The sequence below is a fragment of the Rutidosis leptorrhynchoides genome, chromosome 11, assembly GCF_046630445.1.
Source record: "Rutidosis leptorrhynchoides isolate AG116_Rl617_1_P2 chromosome 11, CSIRO_AGI_Rlap_v1, whole genome shotgun sequence".
Lineage (NCBI taxonomy): Eukaryota > Viridiplantae > Streptophyta > Magnoliopsida > Asterales > Asteraceae > Rutidosis > Rutidosis leptorrhynchoides.
Genome location: NC_092343.1, coordinates 394398103 through 394416871, shown reverse-complemented (window position 1 = coordinate 394416871; position 18769 = coordinate 394398103). Strand labels below are relative to the sequence as shown.

The 18769-nt window shown below is 33.8% G+C and overlaps 1 protein-coding gene across 1 annotated transcript; it reads right to left on the bottom strand.

Moving 5' to 3' along the window:
• Positions 1-15607: 15607 nt before the first annotated feature.
• On the bottom strand, positions 15608-18534 carry LOC139876082 (uncharacterized). The gene is made up of 6 exons (XM_071863383.1): positions 17973-18534; positions 17545-17838; positions 17127-17358; positions 16856-17045; positions 15928-16618; positions 15608-15843 (listed from the first exon to the last, which is right to left on the bottom strand). Exons 1-6 carry the CDS (start codon positions 18532-18534, stop codon positions 15608-15610), a joined length of 2205 nt encoding a protein of 734 aa, XP_071719484.1.
• Between the last annotated feature and the right edge of the window lie 235 nt (positions 18535-18769).

The window sequence follows — 18769 nt, the reverse complement described above, 5'->3', positions numbered from 1 at the left end:
ATACAATACAAGTTGATTAAGTTATGGTTGGAATAGATTTGTTACCAATTTTCACGTAACTAAAATGAGAAAAATTATCCAATCTTGTTTTACCCATAACTTCTTCATTTTAAATCCGTTTTGAGTGAATCAAATTGCTATGGTTTCATATTGAACTCTATTTTATGAATCTAAACAGAAAAAGTATAGGTTTATAGTCGGAAAAATAAGTTACAAGTCATTTTTGTAAAGGTAGTCATTTCAGTCGAAAGAACGACGTCTAGATGACCATTTTAGAAAACATACTTCCACTTTGAGTTTAACCATAATTTTTGGATATAGTTTCATGTTCATAATAAAAATCATTTTCTCAGAATAACAACTTTTAAATCAAAGTTTATCATAGTTTTTAATTAACTAACCCAAAACAGCCCGCGGTGTTACTACGACGGCGTAAATATGGTTTTACGGTGTTTTTCGTGTTTTCAGGTTTTAAATCATTAAGTTAGCATATCATATGGATATAGAACATGTGTTTAGTTGATTTTAAAAGTCAAGTTAGAAGGATTAACTTTTGTTTGCGAACAAGTTTAGAATTAACTAAACTATGTTCTAGTGATTACAAGTTTAAACATTCGAATAAGATAGCTTTATATGTATGAATCGAATGATGTTATGAACATCATTACTACCTTAAGTTCCTTGGATAAACCTACTGGAAAAGAGAAAAATGGATCTAGCTTCAACGGATCCTTAGATGGCTCGAAGTTCTTGAAGCAGAATCATGACACGAAAACAAGTTCAAGTAAGATCATCACTTGAAATAAGATTGTTATAGTTATAGAAATTGAACCAAAGTTTGAATATGATTATTACCTTGTATTAGAATGATAACCTACTGTAAGAAACAAAGATTTCTTGAGGTTGGATGATCACCTTACAAGATTGGAAGTGAGCTAGCAAACTTGAAAGTATTCTTGATTTTATGTAACTAGAACTTGTAGAATTTATGAAGAACACTTAGAACTTGAAGATAGAACTTGAGAGAGATCAATTAGATGAAGAAAATTGAAGAATTAAAGTGTTTGTAGGTGTTTTTGGTCGTTGGTGTATGGATTAGATATAAAGGATATGTAATTTTGTTTTCTTGTAAATAAGTCATGAATGATTACTCATATTTTTGTAATTTTATGAGATATTTCATGCTAGTTGCCAAATGATGGTTCCCACATGTGTTAGGTGACTCACATGGGCTGCTAAGAGCTGATCATTGGAGTGTATATACTAATAGTACATACATCTAAAAGCTGTGTATTGTACGAGTACGAATACGGGTGCATACGAGTAGAATTGTTGATGAAACTGAACGAGGATGTAATTTTAAGCATTTTTGTTAAGTAGAAGTATTTTGATAAGTGTATTGAAGTCTTTCAAAAGTGTATAAATACATATTAAAACACTGAGTCGTTAAGTCATCGTTAGTCGTTACATGTAAGTGTTGTTTTGAAACCTTTAGGTTAACGATCTTGTTAAATGTTGTTAACCCAATGTTTATAATATCAAATGAGATTTTAAATTATTATATTATCATGATATTATTATGTATGAATATCTCTTAATATGATATATATACATTAAATGTCTTTACAACGATAATCGTTACATATATGTCTCGTTTAAAAATCATTAAGTTAGTAGTCTTGTTTTTACATATGTAGTTCATTGTTAATATACTTAATGATATGTTTACTTATCATAGTATCATGTTAACTATATATATATATATATATATATATATCCATATATATGTCATCATATAGTTTTTACAAGTTTTAACGTTCGTGAATCACCGGTCAACTTGGATGGTCAATTGTCTATATGAAACATATTTCAATTAATCAAGTCTTAACAAGTTTGATTGCTTAACATGTTGGAAACATTTAATCATGTAAATATCAATCTCAATTAATATATATAAACATGGAAAAGTTCGGGTCACTACAGTACCTACCCGTTAAATAAATTTCGTCCCGAAATTTTAAGCTGTTGAAGGTGTTGACGAATCTTCTGGAAATAGATGCGGGTATTTCTTCTTCATCTGATCTTCACGCTCCCAGGTGAACCCGGGTCCTCTACAAGCATTCCATCGAACCTTAACAATTGGTATCTTGTTTTGCTTAAGTCTTTTAACCTCACGATCCATTATTTCGACGGGTTCTTCGATGAATTGGAGTTTTTCGTTGATTTGGATTTCATCTAACGGAATAGTGAGATCTTCTTTAGCAAAACATTTCTTCAAATTCGAGAGGTGGAAAGTGTTATGTACAGCCGCGAGTTGTTGAGGTAACTCAAGTCGGTAAGCTACTGGTCCGACACGATCAATAATCTTGAATGGTCCAATATACCTTGGATTTAATTTCCCTCGTTTATCAAATCGAACAACGCCTTTCCAAGGTGCAACTTTAAGCATGACCATCTCTCCAATTTCAAATTCTATATCTTTTCTTTTAATGTCAGCGTAGCTCTTTTGTCGACTTTGGGCGGTTTTCAACCGTTGTTGAATTTGGATGATCTTCTCGGTAGTTTCTTGTATAATCTCCGGACCCGTAATCTGTCTATCCCCCACTTCACTCTAACAAATCAGAGACCTGCACTTTCTACCATAAAGTGCTTCAAACGGCGCCATCTCAATGCTTGAATGGTAGCTGTTGTTGTAGGAAAATTCTGCTAACGGTAGATGTCGATCCCAACTGTTTCCGAAATCAATAACACATGCTCGTAGCATGTCTTCAAGCGTTTGTATCGTCCTTTTGCTCTGCCCATCAGTTTGTGGATGATAGGCAGTACTCATATCTAGACGAGTTCCTAATGCTTGCTGCAATGTCTGCCAGAATCTTGAAATAAATCTGCCATCCCTATCAGAGATAATAGAGATTGGTATTTCATGTCTGGAGACGACTTCCTTCAAATACAGTCGTGCTAACTTCTCCATCTTGTCATCTTCTCTTATTGGCAGGAAGTGTGCTGATTTGGTGAGACGATCAACTATTACCCAAATAGTATCAAAACCACTTGCAGTCCTTGGCAATTTAGTGATGAAATCTATGGTAATGTTTTCCCATTTTCATTCCGGGATTTCGGGTTGTTGAAGTAGACCTGATGGTTTCTGATGCTCAGCTTTGACCTTAGAACACGTCAAACATTCTCCTACGTATTTAGCAACATCGGCTTTCATACCCGGCCACCAAAAATGTTTCTTGAGATCCTTGTACATCTTCCCCGTTCCAGGATGTATTGAGTATCTGGTTTTATGAGCTTCTCTAAGTACCATTTCTCTCATATCTCCAAATTTTGGTACCCAAATCCTTTCAGCCCTATACCGGGTTCCGTCTTCCCGAATATTAAGATGCTTCTCCGATCCTTTGGATATTTCATCTTTTAAATTTCCCTCTTTTAAAACTACTTGTTGCGCCTCCTTTATTTGAGTAGTAAGGTTATTATGAATCATTATATTCATAGATTTTACTCGATTGGGTTCTCTGTCCTTCCTGCTCAAGGCATCGGCTACCACATTTGCCTTCCCCGGGTGGTAACGAATCTCAAAGTCGTAATCATTCAACAATTCAATCCACCTACTCTGCCTCATATTCAGTTGTTTCTGATTAAATATGTGTTGAAGACTTTTGTGGTCGGTATATATAATACTTTTGACCCCATATAAGTAGTGCCTCCAAGTCTTTAATGCAAAAACAACCGCGCCTAATTCCAAATCATGCGTCGTATAATTTTGTTCGTGAATCTTCAATTGTCTAGACGCATAAGCAATCACCTTCGTTCGTTGCATTAATACACAACTGAGACCTTGCTTTGATGCGTCACAATAAATCACAAAATCATCATTCCCTTCAGGCAATGACAATATAGGTGCCGTAGTTAGCTTTTTCTTTAATAACTGAAACGCTTTCTCTTGTTCATCATTCCATTCAAATTTCTTCCCTTTATGCGTTAATGCAGTCAAGTGTTTTGCTATCCTGGAAAAGTCTTGGATGAACCTTCTGTAGTAACCAGCTAGTCCTAAAAACTGGCGTATGTGTTTCGGAGTTTTCGGGGTTTCCCACTTTTCAACAGTTTCTATCTTTGCCGGATCCACCTTAATACCTTCTTTGTTCACTATGTGACCGAGGAATTGAACTTCTTCCAACCAAAATGCACACTTTGAAAACTTAGCGTACAATTCTTCCTTCCTCAATACTTCTAACGCCTTTCTCAAATGTTCACCGTGTTCTTGGTCATTCTTTGAGTAAATAAGTATGTCATCAATGAAAACAATGACAAACTTGTCAAGGTATGGTCCACACACTCGGTTCATAAGGTCCATGAACACAGCTGGTGCATTAGTTAAACCAAACGGCATGACCATAAACTCGTAATGACCGTAACGTGTTCTGAAAACAGTCTTTGGAATATCATCTTCTTTCACCCGCATTTGATGATACCCGGAACGTAAGTCAATCTTTGAATAAACAGACGAGCCTTGTAGTTGATCAAATAAGTCATCAATTCTCGGCAGTGGATAACGGTTCTTGATGGTAAGTTTGTTCAACTCTCGGTAGTCGATACACAACCTGAATGTACCATCTTTCTTCTTGACAAACAAAACAGGAGCTCCCCACGTTGATGTGCTTGGTCGAATGAAACCACGCTCTAAAAGTTCTTGTAATTGGCTTTGCAGTTCTTTCATCTCACTGGGTGCGAGTCTGTAAGGAGCACGAGCTATTGGTGCAGCTCCTGGTACAAGATCTATTTGAAATTCAACGGATCGATGTGGGGGTAATCCCGGTAATTCTTTCGGAAATACATCGGGAAATTCTTTTGCGACGGGAACATCATTGATGCTCGTTTCTTCAGTTTGTACTTTCTCGACGTGTGCTAGAACAGCATAGCAACCTTTTCTTATTAGTTTTTGTGCTTTCAAATTACTAATAAGATGTAGCTTCGTGTTGCCCTTTTCTCCGTACATCATTAAGGGTTTTCCTTTTTCTCGTATAATGCGAATTGCATTTTTGTAACAAACGATCTCTGCTTTCACTTCTTTCAACCAGTCCATACCGATTATCACATCAAAACTCCCTAACTCTACTGGTATCAAATCAATCTTAAATGTTTCGCTAACCAGTTTAATTTCTCGATTCCGACATATATTATCTGCTGAAATTAATTTACCATTTGCTAATTTGAGTAAAAATTTACTATCCAAAGGCGTCAATGGACAACTTAATTTAGCACAAAAATCTCTACTCATATAGCTTCTATCCGCACCCGAATCAAATAAAACGTAAGAAGATTTATTGTCAATAAGAAACGTACCTGTAACAAGCTCCGGGTCTTCCTGTGCCTCTGCCGCATTAATATTGAAAACTCTTCTGCGGCCTTGTCCATTCGTGTTCTCCTGGTTCGGGCAATTTCTAATAATGTGGCCCGGTTTTCCACATTTATAACAAACTACATTGGCATAACTTGCTCCGACACTACTTGCTCCGCCATTACTCGTTCCGACACCATTTGTTCCTTTCGTTCTATTAACCCCTGGTCCGTAGACCTCACACTTCGCCGCGCTATGACCATTTCTTTTACACTTGTTGCAAAATTTGGTGCAGAACCCCGAGTGATACTTTTCACACCTTTGGCATAGCTGCTTCTGATTGTTGTTGTTGTTGCGGTTATTATTGTTGTTGGGATGATTGTTGTAGTTGCTGTTGTTGTTGTTGTTGTTGTTGTTGTTGTTGTTGGGCCGTTTGTTGTAGTTGCGATTGATGTTGCGATTGTTGGGGTAATTATTGCGATTATTGTTGTAATTGCTGTTATTGTTGTATTGGTGATTCTTATCACCGTTTTCCTCCCACTTTCTTTTGACTTGCTTCACATTGGCCTCTTCAGCAGTCTGTTTTTTAATTCTTTCTTCAATCTGGTTCACTAGTTTGTGAGCCATTCTACATGCCTGTTGTATGGAGGCGGGCTCGTGTGAACTTATATCTTCTTGGATTCTTTCCGGTAATCCTTTCACAAATGCGCCGATCTTCTCTTCCTCATCTTCGAATGCTCCCGGACACAATAGGCACAATTCTGTGAATCGTCTTTCGTACATGGTAATATCAAATCCTTGGGTTCGTAACCCTCTAACTTCTGTCTTGAGCTTATTGACCTCAGTTCTGAGACGGTACTTCTCGTTCATCAAGTGCTTGAATGCTGACCACGGTAGTGCGTACGCATCGTCTTGTCCCACTTGCTCTAGATAGGTATTCCACCATGTTAACGCAGAACCTGTGAAGGTATGCGTAGCGTACTTCACTTTGTCCTCTTCAGTACACTTACTTATGGCAAACACCGATTCGACCTTCTCGGTCCACCGTTTCAATCCGATCGGTCCGTCGGTTCCATCAAATTCCAAAGGTTTGCAGGCAGTGAATTCTTTGTAGGTGCATCCTACACGATTTCCTGTACTGCTAGATCCAAGGTTATTGTTGGTATGTAGCGCAGCCTATACTGCGGCTATGTTTGAAGCTAGAAAAGTACGGAATTCCTCTTCATTCATATTCACGGTGTGTCGAGTAGTCGGTGCCATTTCCTTCAAAATAGTCAAATGGAACAAGTTAATCATACAGAATATTAAGAGTAGTTAATAGTATTTCGTAGCATAATATGAACTCATTTATAAAAGCTTTTTCTTCATATTAGCGTTTTATAAGTTTAAATTCGGGTAGTACCTACCCGTTAAGTTCATACTTAGTAGCTAATATACAATTCAACTACTACAATTCTATATGAAAAACTGATTATAATAATATTTCGCGTTCAAACTTTTATACAATATTTTACAAACTTACAATACCGCTTATTTTACATAAAGCATGAAATATAGCACACAATAACTTTGATACAAGATAGTTGTGAAGATAATTCTAGCTAGTACACAAGTCGTTCGGCAAAGGCAATAAAGACACGTAATTCATACGTCCAGAAACAAGTCTTGCATTCTGGTTTTACTAGGACTACTTCCCATCCTTGGTCTTGTGGAACATAACCGTTATGGTCATTGATAAGACAGCGTGTTGTAACGTCGTCAAAGGGACGAGGGTTACGTAATGTCCAACAGTCCCGTAACAATCTAAAAACCTCATTTCTTACCCCAATTACCGACTCTGTCACTTGTGGGAACGTTTTGTTTAATAGTTGTAGCCCGATGTTCTTGTTCTCACTTTGGTGAGAAGCGAACATTACTAATCCGTAAGCATAGCATGCTTCTTTATGTTGCATGTTAGCCGCTTTTTCTAAATCACGAAGTCCAATATTCGGATATATTGAGTCAAAATAATTTCTTAACCCATTGCGTAAAATAGCATTTGGGTTCCCCGCAATATATGCGTCAAAGTAAACACATCGTAACTTATGGATTTCCCAATGTGATATCCCCCATCTTTCGAACGAAAGCCTTTTATAAACCAAGGCATTCTTGGAACGTTCTTCGAATGTCTTACAAACTGATCTCGCCTTAAATAGTTGTGCCGAAGAATTCTGACCGACTCTAGACAAGATTTCATCAATCATGTCTCCGGGTAGGTCTCTTAAAATATTGGGTTGTCTATCCATTTTGTGTTTTTATACTGTGAAATAGACAAGAGTTAGATTCATAAAAAAAATACTTATTAATACAAGCAATTTTTACATATATCATAAAGTATAAGCACACTATATTACATATATTACACCACACGAATACAACTATCTTATTCCGACTCGCTTGTTTCTTCTTCTTCGGTTTTGGTTCGTTTTGCCAAGTTTCTAGGGATATATGATGTTCCCCTAATACGAGCCGTCGTTTTTCACATTGGTTTAGAAAAACCTGGTGGTTTAGAGGTTCCCGGGTCATTGTTACAACTTAAGGACTTCGGGGGTTGACGATACATATAAAGTTCATCGGGGTTGGAATTAGATTTCCCTATTTTTATGCCCTTTCCCTTATTATTTTCTTTTGCCTTTTTAAATTCAGTTGGGGTAATTTCTATAACATCATCGGAATTCTCGTCGGAATCCGATTCATCGGAGAATTGGTAATCCTCCCAATATTTTGCTTTCTTGGCGGAAACACCATTGACCATAATTAACCTTGGTCGGTTGGTTGAGGATTTTCTTTTACTTAACCGTTTTATTATTTCCCCCACCGGTTCTATTTCTTCATCCGGTTCCGATTCTTCTTCCGGTTCCGATTCTTCTTCCGGTTCCGACTCTTCTTCCGGTTCCTCTTCGGGAACTTGTGAATCAGTCCACGAATTATTCCAATTTACATTTGACTCTTCATTATTATTAGGTGAGTCAATGGGACTTGTTCTAGAGGTAGACATCTATCACATAATATCAAACACGTTAAGAGATTAATATATCACATAATATTCACATGTTAAAAATATATAGTTTCCAACAAATTTTGTTAAGCAATCATTTTTCAAGTAAACACGGTCGAAGTCCAGACTCACTAATGCATCCTAACAAACTCGATAAGACACACTAATGCAAAATTCTGGTTCACTAAGATCAACGCTCTGATACCAACTGAAATGTCCCGTTCTTATTGATTAAAAACGTTCCATATTAATTGATTTCGTTGCGAGGTTTTGACCTCTATATGAGACGTTTTTCAAAGACTGCATTCATTTTAAAACAAACCATAACCTTTATTTCATCAATAAAGGTTTAAAAAGCTTTACGTAGATTATCAAATAATGATAATCTAAAATATCCTGTTTACACACGACCATTACATAATGGTTTACAATACAAATATGTTACAACAAAATAAGTTTCTTGAATGCAGTTTTTACACAATATCATACAAGCATGGACTCCAAATCTCGTCCTTATTTAAGTATGCGACAGCGGAAGCTCTTAATAATCACCTGAGAATAAGCATGCTTAAAACGTCAACAAAAATGTTGGTGAGTTATAGGTTTAACCTATATATATCAAATCATAATAATAGACCACAAGATTTCATATTTCAATACACATCCCATACATAGAGATAAAAATCATTCATATGGTGAACACCTGGTAACCGACATTAACAAGATGCATATATAAGAATATCCCCATCATTCCGGGACACCCTTCGGATATGATATAAATTTCGAAGTACTAAAGCATCCGGTACTTTGGATGGGGTTTGTTAGGCCCAATAGATCTATCTTTAGGATTCGCGTCAATTAGGGTGTCTGTTCCCTAATTCTTAGATTACCAGACTTAATAAAAAGGGGCATATTCGATTTCGATAATTCAACCATAGAATGTAGTTTCACGTACTTGTGTCTATTTTGTAAATCATTTATAAAACCTGCATGTATTCTCATCCCAAAAATATTAGATTTTAAAAGTGGGACTATAACTCACTTTCACATATTTTTACTTTGTCGGGAAGTAAGACTTGGCCACTGGTTGATTCACGAACCTATAACAATATATACATATATATCAAAGTATGTTTAAAATATATTTACAACACTTTTAATATATTTTGATGTTTTAAGTTTATTAAGTCAGCTGTCCTCGTTAGTAACCTACAACTAGTTGTCCACAGTTAGATGTACAGAAATAAATCGATAAATATTATCTTGAATCAATCCACGACCCAGTGTATACGTATCTCAGTATTGATCACAACTCAAACTATATATATTTTGGAATCAACCTCAACCCTGTATAGCTAACTCCAACATTCACATATAGAGTGTCTATGGTTGTTCCGAAATATATATAGATGTGTCAACATGATAGGTCGAAACATTGTATACGTGTCTATGGTATCTCAAGATTACATAATATACAATACAAGTTGATTAAGTTATGGTTGGAATAGATTTGTTACCAATTTTCACGTAACTAAAATGAGAAAAATTATCCAATCTTATTTTACCCATAACTTCTTCATTTTAAATCCGTTTTGAGTGAATCAAATTGCTATGGTTTCATATTGAACTCTATTTTATGAATCTAAACAGAAAAAGTATAGGTTTATAGTCAGTAAAATAAGTTACAAGTCATTTTTGTAAAGGTAGTCATTTCAGTCGAAAGAACGACGTCTAGATGACCATTTTAGAAAACATACTTCCACTTTGAGTTTAACCATAATTTTTGGATATAGTTTCATGTTCATAATAAAAATCATTTTCTCAGAATAACAACTTTTAAATCAAAGTTTATCATAGTTTTTAATTAACTAACCCAAAACAGCCCGCGGTGTTACTACGACGGCGTAAATCCGGTTTTACGGTGTTTTTCGTATTTCCAGGTTTTAAATCATTAAGTTAGCATATCATATAGATATAGAACATGTGTTTAGTTGATTTTAAAAGTCAAGTTAGAAGGATTAACTTTTGTTTGCGAACAAGTTTAGAATTAACTAAACTATGTTCTAGTGATTACAAGTTTAAACCTTCGAATAAGATATCTTTATATGTATGAATCGAATGATGTTATGAACATCATTACTACCTTAAGTTCCTTGGATAAACCTACTGGAAAATAGAAAAATGGATCTAGCTTCAACGGATCCTTGGATGGCTCGAAGTTCTTGAAGCAGAATCATGACACGAAAACAAGTTCAAGTAAGATCATCACTTGAAATAAGATTGTTATAGTTATAGAAATTGAATCAAAGTTTGAATATGATTATTACCTTGTATTAGAATGATAACCTACTGTAAGAAACAAAGATTTATTGAGGTTGGATGATCACCTTACAAGATTGGAAGTGAGCTAGCAAACTTGAAAGTATTCTTGATTTTATGTAACTAGAACTTGTAGAATTTATGAAGAACACTTAGAACTTGAAGATAGAACTTGAGAGAGATCAATTAGATGAAGAAAATTGAAGAATGAAAGTGTTTGTAGGTGTTTTTGGTCGTTGGTGTATGGATTAGATATAAAGGATATGTAATTTTCTTTTCTTGTAAATAAGTCATGAATGATTACTCATATTTTTGTAATTTTATGAGATATTTCATGCTAGTTGCCAAATTATGGTTCCCACATGTGTTAGGTGACTCACATGGGCTGCTAAGAGCTGATCATTGGAGTGTATATACCAATAGTACATACATCTAAAAGCTGTGTATTGTACGAGTATGAATACGGGTGCATACGAGTAGAATTGTTGATGAAACTGAACGAGGATGTAATTGTAAGCATTTTTGTTAAGTAGAAGTATTTTGATAAGTGTATTGAAGTCTTTCAAAAGTGTATAAATACATATTAAAACACTGAGTCGTTAAGTCATCGTTAGTCGTTACATGTAAGTGTTGTTTTGAAGCCTTTAGGTTAACGATCTTGTTAAATGTTGTTAACTCAATGTTTATAATATCAAATGAGATTTTAAATTATTATATTATCATGATATTATTATGTATGAATATCTCTTAATATGATATATATACATTAAATGTCTTTACAACGATAATCGTTACATATATGTCTCGTTTAAAAATCATTAAGTTAGTAGTCTTGTTTTTACATATGTAGTTCATTGTTAATATACTTAATGATATGTTTACTTATCATAGTATCATGTTAACTATATATATATATATATATATCCATATATATGCCATCATATAGTTTTTACAAGTTTTAACGTTCGTGAATCACCGGTCAACTTGGGTGGTCAATTGTCTATATGAAACATATTTCAATTAATCAAGTCTTAACAAGTTTGATTGCTTAACATGTTGGAAACATTTAATCATGTAAATATCAATCTCAATTAATATATATAAACATGGAAAAGTTCGGGTCACTACACAAACACACCTCCTGATTGAGATGTGGATACACCACTGGCCCCGTTTTGTGTAACTTGAGAAGACTGAATTAAACTTTGTAACTGATCAACAAAACCAGATCCTTGTGTCGGAAAGACTTGCTCAAACTGAATTTCAATTTGACCAATGTAATGTGGATTTTGACTAGCCAAAAAATACATTGATTCCAAAGACCTATCGTCGTAAATTTCAGTCGGACACGCAATGCCGAAGTAATCATTCCACATAATCATCTTCAACGTACGTGTTCTTGGATCAGCACCCACACATTTATAAGCCATTTCGTTTAACTGCATGCAACTGATGTTTTGGTATAGTGGAAAACTAGTTATAAGTGATGTTTCATCACCAGTTAACCACCCATTTTGAAATGTAATTCTACCACCCCAAATAAAATGAACCATAAAAACCAGTAAATTCAGCCATTGTATGTGATGAATATAATGGTGTTTTAGTGTTTTAGTAATATGAGGTGTTTTAGTGATTAAAGAAACATGTAATGGTAATGGTTTTGAGATTAATTGATTCCAATCTTAACTCTATAAATACAATATTTTGCTGGCAAATTCAAATTCATACTCAAACTATGACATGATAGGTTGCAGCTTTGCAGTAATAATAGGCTGAAAATGCGAGAAACAGTAATAATACACTGAAAAAACTGGAAAATACAAGTAGAATTACATAACTTTACCTTCAAAAGTAATAGGTAAATACATAACTTTAAAAGTGTAAGAGACAGTTTTAGTTTTTTGCAAGTTTTACGTGTGTTGTAGCACGAGATGCGAGGGTCTACGATTGCTACTTTTAATATGGGACACTTTGACTTCGCTAATCTTTTTTGTATCATGAGGCTTCATATTTCCATGCTGCACAACAGCTACTGGTGTATCGGAGCTGGTGTATATAGTCGATATCCCTTCTAACTTTAGTAAAATATAACTTGTTTATTCAGTCAGCTTCGTTTTTTTGGGCAAACGATCGCTTTTTCTTGTAAATGTGTAGCTGTTGGATTTTGGGGATTTTGCATAATCTCGTCATCGTAAATGAAGAAAATTAGATTATGCAGCCCGTCATCGTTATCCTGTATACAGTAGTAGTTGTGTTATGCCAGGCCTCAACAGCCGCATGTTTTCTGTTAAAGGGCAGATTTGGAAGTATGGCCATTGATAGTGCCTATTTTATACATGTTTTTATATATCTTTTATAGGTACTATTGTTGCTATTTTATTATTATTTGGCTCAATTATACAACTTTCGATACTTAATAAATTATAATTGATTTTAGATAATTTTTTAGTAATGCTGATTTTTTGGAGCTAAATGGAGAAACGCGTTATAGAGTCAAGAGAATTGGATGTTGAAAAGAATTTGAGCTGCTAATTAACAAAGAAAGCGCCACTTTATTAAATGGAAGCGCCATTTGTGAACTAATAAAGAAAATAATAATGTCTGATACATATCTGTATTATTAAGGATAAAGATTGATCCAATCATTGTTGTACTTAGATTGTATCTTTTCCATACTTATCTCCTACTATGTTGCTAGGTTGTTATTTGTATTCTCTATATATTGCATCTCTCGTTAATCAATATGAGATGTGATTTACCCTATCATCCTCTATAATCTGAACCGATTTTTCTGGGCGAATTTCAAAAATTCCGATCACTATTCTGATTCAATCTACGACGATTATCGAAAGGATGGAGACGGTTGGACGTTCAAGGTGCGCAACAGCAAATCCAATACCTCTCATCCGATCCAAAATCCGTACAAAAAGGAGACTAGGGTTTCGACCTCGTTCTTTATTTCTAATCTTCCAGACCGTGTTGATCGTAAGGGTTTATGGCTCTTAGTTCAGTCGTATGTGTACGAAACTATGAACACATACAACAATTACACCAAACCTTGAAAATCTTAAGATTATAACCAAAATTACATAACGAAGATTCAATAACAAATACAGAAATAAAACTCTAAGAAACAAGCAAACTAATCGATAATCTCTCACAAGAACACTAAGTATCAAGATGATACTTCTCAAATCAACAGATCGTGTAAACTAGGGTTTGGTGATTAAACGAGAAAAAAAATATGATGAACAGATGAACCGGGATCAATAAATGAATGAGAAGAATCCAAATACAAGGTATATATAGCCCATATTGCACTTTGGTCCTTGCAGCATAAAATCTTCACAAATAGACCCCTCAAGTCTCCAATTATTAACATCCAGCAACATAACTCCTTTAATTAACAAAAAATAAAAAACCTACAAAAATAAACAATAAAAAAACAAATATAAGAAAAATAATATTTGAGAATAAGATTGAATATATGTATAAATTTAACATTCCCCCTCAATCTTATTCTGGAAATAATCTAATAATCCCAATCTTTGAGAAAGAACATGATGTTGAGCTTTGCATAACCCTTTAGTGAAAACATCTGCAATTTGATCTTTTGAATCAACTTATTCCAGCCTTAACAATCCAGAAAGATTTTTTTCTCTAACAATATGAACATCAGTTTCAAAATGTTTTGATCTTTCATGGAGCATAGAATTAGAAGCAAGAAGAATAACAGATTTATTATCACAATATAGATGAACATGTAACAAGTTATGAATGCCAAAATCATCAAGTAATTTAAAAACAAATATAATTTCACAAGTAGTAGCAGCTAATGATTTATATTCAGATTCAGTTGAGGATCTTGAAACATTTGGCTATTTTTTACTTTTCCAAGACAAAAGTGATCCACACAAAAACACACAGAAACCAGAAACAGATCTTCTAGTACTTAAACATTTTTCCCAATCTGCATCTGAATATGCAACTAAATTAAACATATCATTAGATTTTTTTATACATACTCCTTTACCAGGAGACCCTTTAAGATACCTTAAAACTCTTAAAGCAGCCTTAACATGTGACTGTAATGGAGCATGCATATGTTGAATTAAGGTTTGACCAGAATAAGATATATCAGGTCTTGTATGAGTAAGATAAATAAGTTTTCCAATTAGTTTTTGAAATTCAGAAATATTGTCCAAAAAATCATCACCTTTTGATGCTTCAGAAGCTAAAACTGAGTTAACTTCCAAAGGAGTATCAATAGATTTGCAAGCAGACATACCAAATTCATCTAATAAATCCAAACAATATTTTCTTTGTGACATGCACAAACCATCATCTCCTTTTACAATTTCAATACCCAAGAAATATTTAAGTAATCCCAAGTCTTTAATCATAAATTTAGAATTCAAAAACTTTTTAACATTATCAACTTCAGAATTATTATTACCAGTAATAATAATATCATCCACATAAACAAGTAAAGCAACAAATATATCATCTTTAGACAGAATATACAAAGAAAAATCATTGCCACTTTGAACAAAACCATACTCAAGTAAAGCTGAGGTAAGTTTAGCATTCCACATTCTTGATGCTTGTTTAAGCCCATATAAAGATTTAGTTAGTTTACAAACTTTTGACTTATTATTAACACCAAAACCTTTGGGAAACTCCATATAAACATCCTCACACAGATCACCATATAAAAAAGCATTATTAATATCAAGTTGAAACAAATCCCAATCATATTGAATAGCAAGATTCAACAAACATCTAATAGTAACCATTTTAACCACAGTAGAGAAGGTCTCATCATAATCAAGGCCTTCTATTTAACTAAATCCTTTAGCAACAAGTCTAGCCTTGTACCTTTCAATTTCACCACTAGATTTATATTTAATCTAAAAAATCCATTTGCAACCAATAGCTTTTCTTCCTACTGGAAGATCAGAAACAACCCAAGTATTATTTCTGTGTAAAGCTTCAATTTCATTATTCATAGCCTCAATCCACTTTGGATCTTTACAGACTTCCTCATAAGATTGAGGTTCAACAGACTTATCAAGAGATGAACTAAAACATTTAACATCATCATTCATGTTTGAGTAATTACAGTAATTACTCATTGGATATCTAACTTTAAAATTAAGATCATAATCATTTAATGTAGTAAGAATATTTCTAACCCTACTAGACCTTCTTAAGTTCATCTAGTTGTCACCATCTGTGTTACTTTGATCATTGTTATTTTCAGAATCAGAAGAAGAATTAGTGCCCTCAGGGTTTGAATCAGATTCATTTGAATCAGTGGTATCAATAATCTCAGTCTCCTCCTCTGGAGTATCAATGAGATTTTGATCAATGCCACTGTCTTCTTCAGTAATTTCTCCTCCTTCATCATTGGGACTTTGAGAAGTGTTTGGTTTTGAAAACTCAGACTCAAATAAGTTTATATGATCATTATCACTAGAAATATCAATAGCTTTTGACTTAAGTTTATAAGGAAAAATAGTTTCATAAAATTTGACATCTCTAGAAAATAAGATAGTGTTTGACTCAAGACTTAGTAATTTATAACCTTTTTTGACATTTGAATAACCTAATAAAACACACTTTTCAGACTTACTACTAAACTTAACATTATTATTAAGTATACTAGCAAAACACAGACATCCAAACACTCTCATATGGGAGAGACTGGGTTTAAACCTATAAATCATTTCAAAAGGAGATCTTCCAAGTAACACAGATGAGGGCAGCCTGTTAATAATGTAAGTAGCAGTTAGCACACAATCAGACCAATAACACAATGTTAAATTACTTTGAAACAACAAAGACCTAGCCACATTTAGTAAATGTCTATGCTTTCTCTCAACAATACCATTTTGTTGAGCAGTATAAGCACAACTAGTCTGATGAACAATACCATTTTCAACACAGAAATCTTACATTTTTTTGTTAACAAATTATGTTCCATTATCGCTTCTAAACATTTTCACATCTACATTGAATTGATTTTTTATTAGTTTAACAAAACTCAGAAGATTATCAAAAACATCACTTTTAGTTTTTAACAAATAGACCCAAACAGCTCTAGAAAAATCATCCACAATAGTCAAGAAGAACCTAAAACCAGAATAACTATTTACCCTGTAAGGCCCCCATACATCTAGATGAACTAATTCACCAATTTTTGAAGATGTATGAGCACTCAAGGGAAATAGATCCCTTGATTGTATAGACTTATGACAAACATCACAAACATCACTGTCAGAATTAGGATTGATCCCAATACTATTCTTAAGAAGTTTAAGAACTTGAGTAGCAGGATGTCCTAATCTGCAGTGCCACAGAGAAGTAGAACCATAACACATATCATTTTTATTAGAAATAATACCTTTATCACAATCAAAAACATACAAGCCCCCTACTTCATTACCCATCCCTACAACCTTCCTTAGATCCAAATCCTGAATAAAACGGTTATTACTAGTAAAACCAATGAACATAGGATAATCTTTTGAAAGTTTATTAACAGAGAGCAAGTTAACACAGAATCCAGGAATAACAAGAACATCTTTTAACACACAAATTTTAGTTAAATGAAGATTACCAATTTTTGTAATTTTTGCAAGTGTACCATTTGGATGACCTACAGTCATATTTAATTTTGACACATCAAAAACATTGACTAAACCTTCACATGAACCTGTCATATGTCTAGTTGCTCCAGAATCAATAATCCATTTATTATTAAACTCATTGTTATTAGAACCATTTTGTTTAAAAAATGTATCAAACTTTGAGTTAAACACAATGTTAAAATTTAAAAAATTACCTGTCATATTGGCATGTACATTTCCTTGTGCAGATTGACCATGCAATAGACTCATAAGCTGTGAAATTTGCTCAGAAGAAAAAGGATGAGAACTGTTATCACTAGTATTCACAGCAGGCACAAAATTATTTCTAACAGCAGACTTAGTATCGTTCCTTTTAACCCAACCAGGATGATAACCAACAATTTCATAACATCTTTCAATAGTATGACCAAGTCTTTTACATCTAGTACACTTAAGATTAGGGTTAGGTCCATTACCAATTCTACTTTTGTTATCAAAAGTCTTGGATACTAAGAAAGCAGAATTTTAGTTTTTGACAGAACCAGAACTATTAGTTTGAGAAGAAGTTCTATGTGACTCTTCTCTTGAAATAATAGAAAAAGCAGATTTAACACTAGGAAGAGGATCAATTACAAAATATTACTTCTCACAGAAGCATATGATTCATCTAAACCCATTAAGAACTGCATTAGTTTAATTAAATCATTATGAGTCTTAAATTCTTTATTAGCTTCACAAATACATGTAGGAAGTTTAACAAGTGCATCAAACTGTTTCCATAAAGCATTTAACTTATGATAATAATCAGATACAGTAGAGTTACCCTGTGTTAATGAATTAAGTTTCTGATGCAGATTAAAAGTAACGGAACCATCTATCTTATCATAAGTTTCTTTAAGTTCTTCCCATACAGTTTGAGCAGATTGAGCAAATACTTGACCACAATACAATTCATCAGATATAGAATTTAAAATCCATGAAAGAACCACATAATTGCATCTATCCCATTGCAACATAAGCACATTATCAGTTTGACTCTTCATAGCCCTACTCCAAACATTATAGTTCACCGTCCCCTTAAGCTTTAAGGTGACAAGAGCAGTAGTACTTGTATCACTAGCATGCAAATAAATAGGATCACCAAAATCAAGATCACTCACTTGAGTGATCTTGTGTGGATCACCAGAACCAGAATCCTTAGTCATATTTTCAAATAATCAAGATAAACACGCAAAAAACAATACAGCAGAAGCAGATAGCTAATAATCACACAACAAATAATAACACAAAACCACAATCACATCATCAATTGCTGTCCAGACACCTGTAAGGAAGAAACAACTTACAAATCTCCAGTAGCAATTGGTTACTAACCAAGCACCCTGTAAGGATTAAGAACACACAAAATATATAACACAAACTGGTCAGAATCAACCAAGT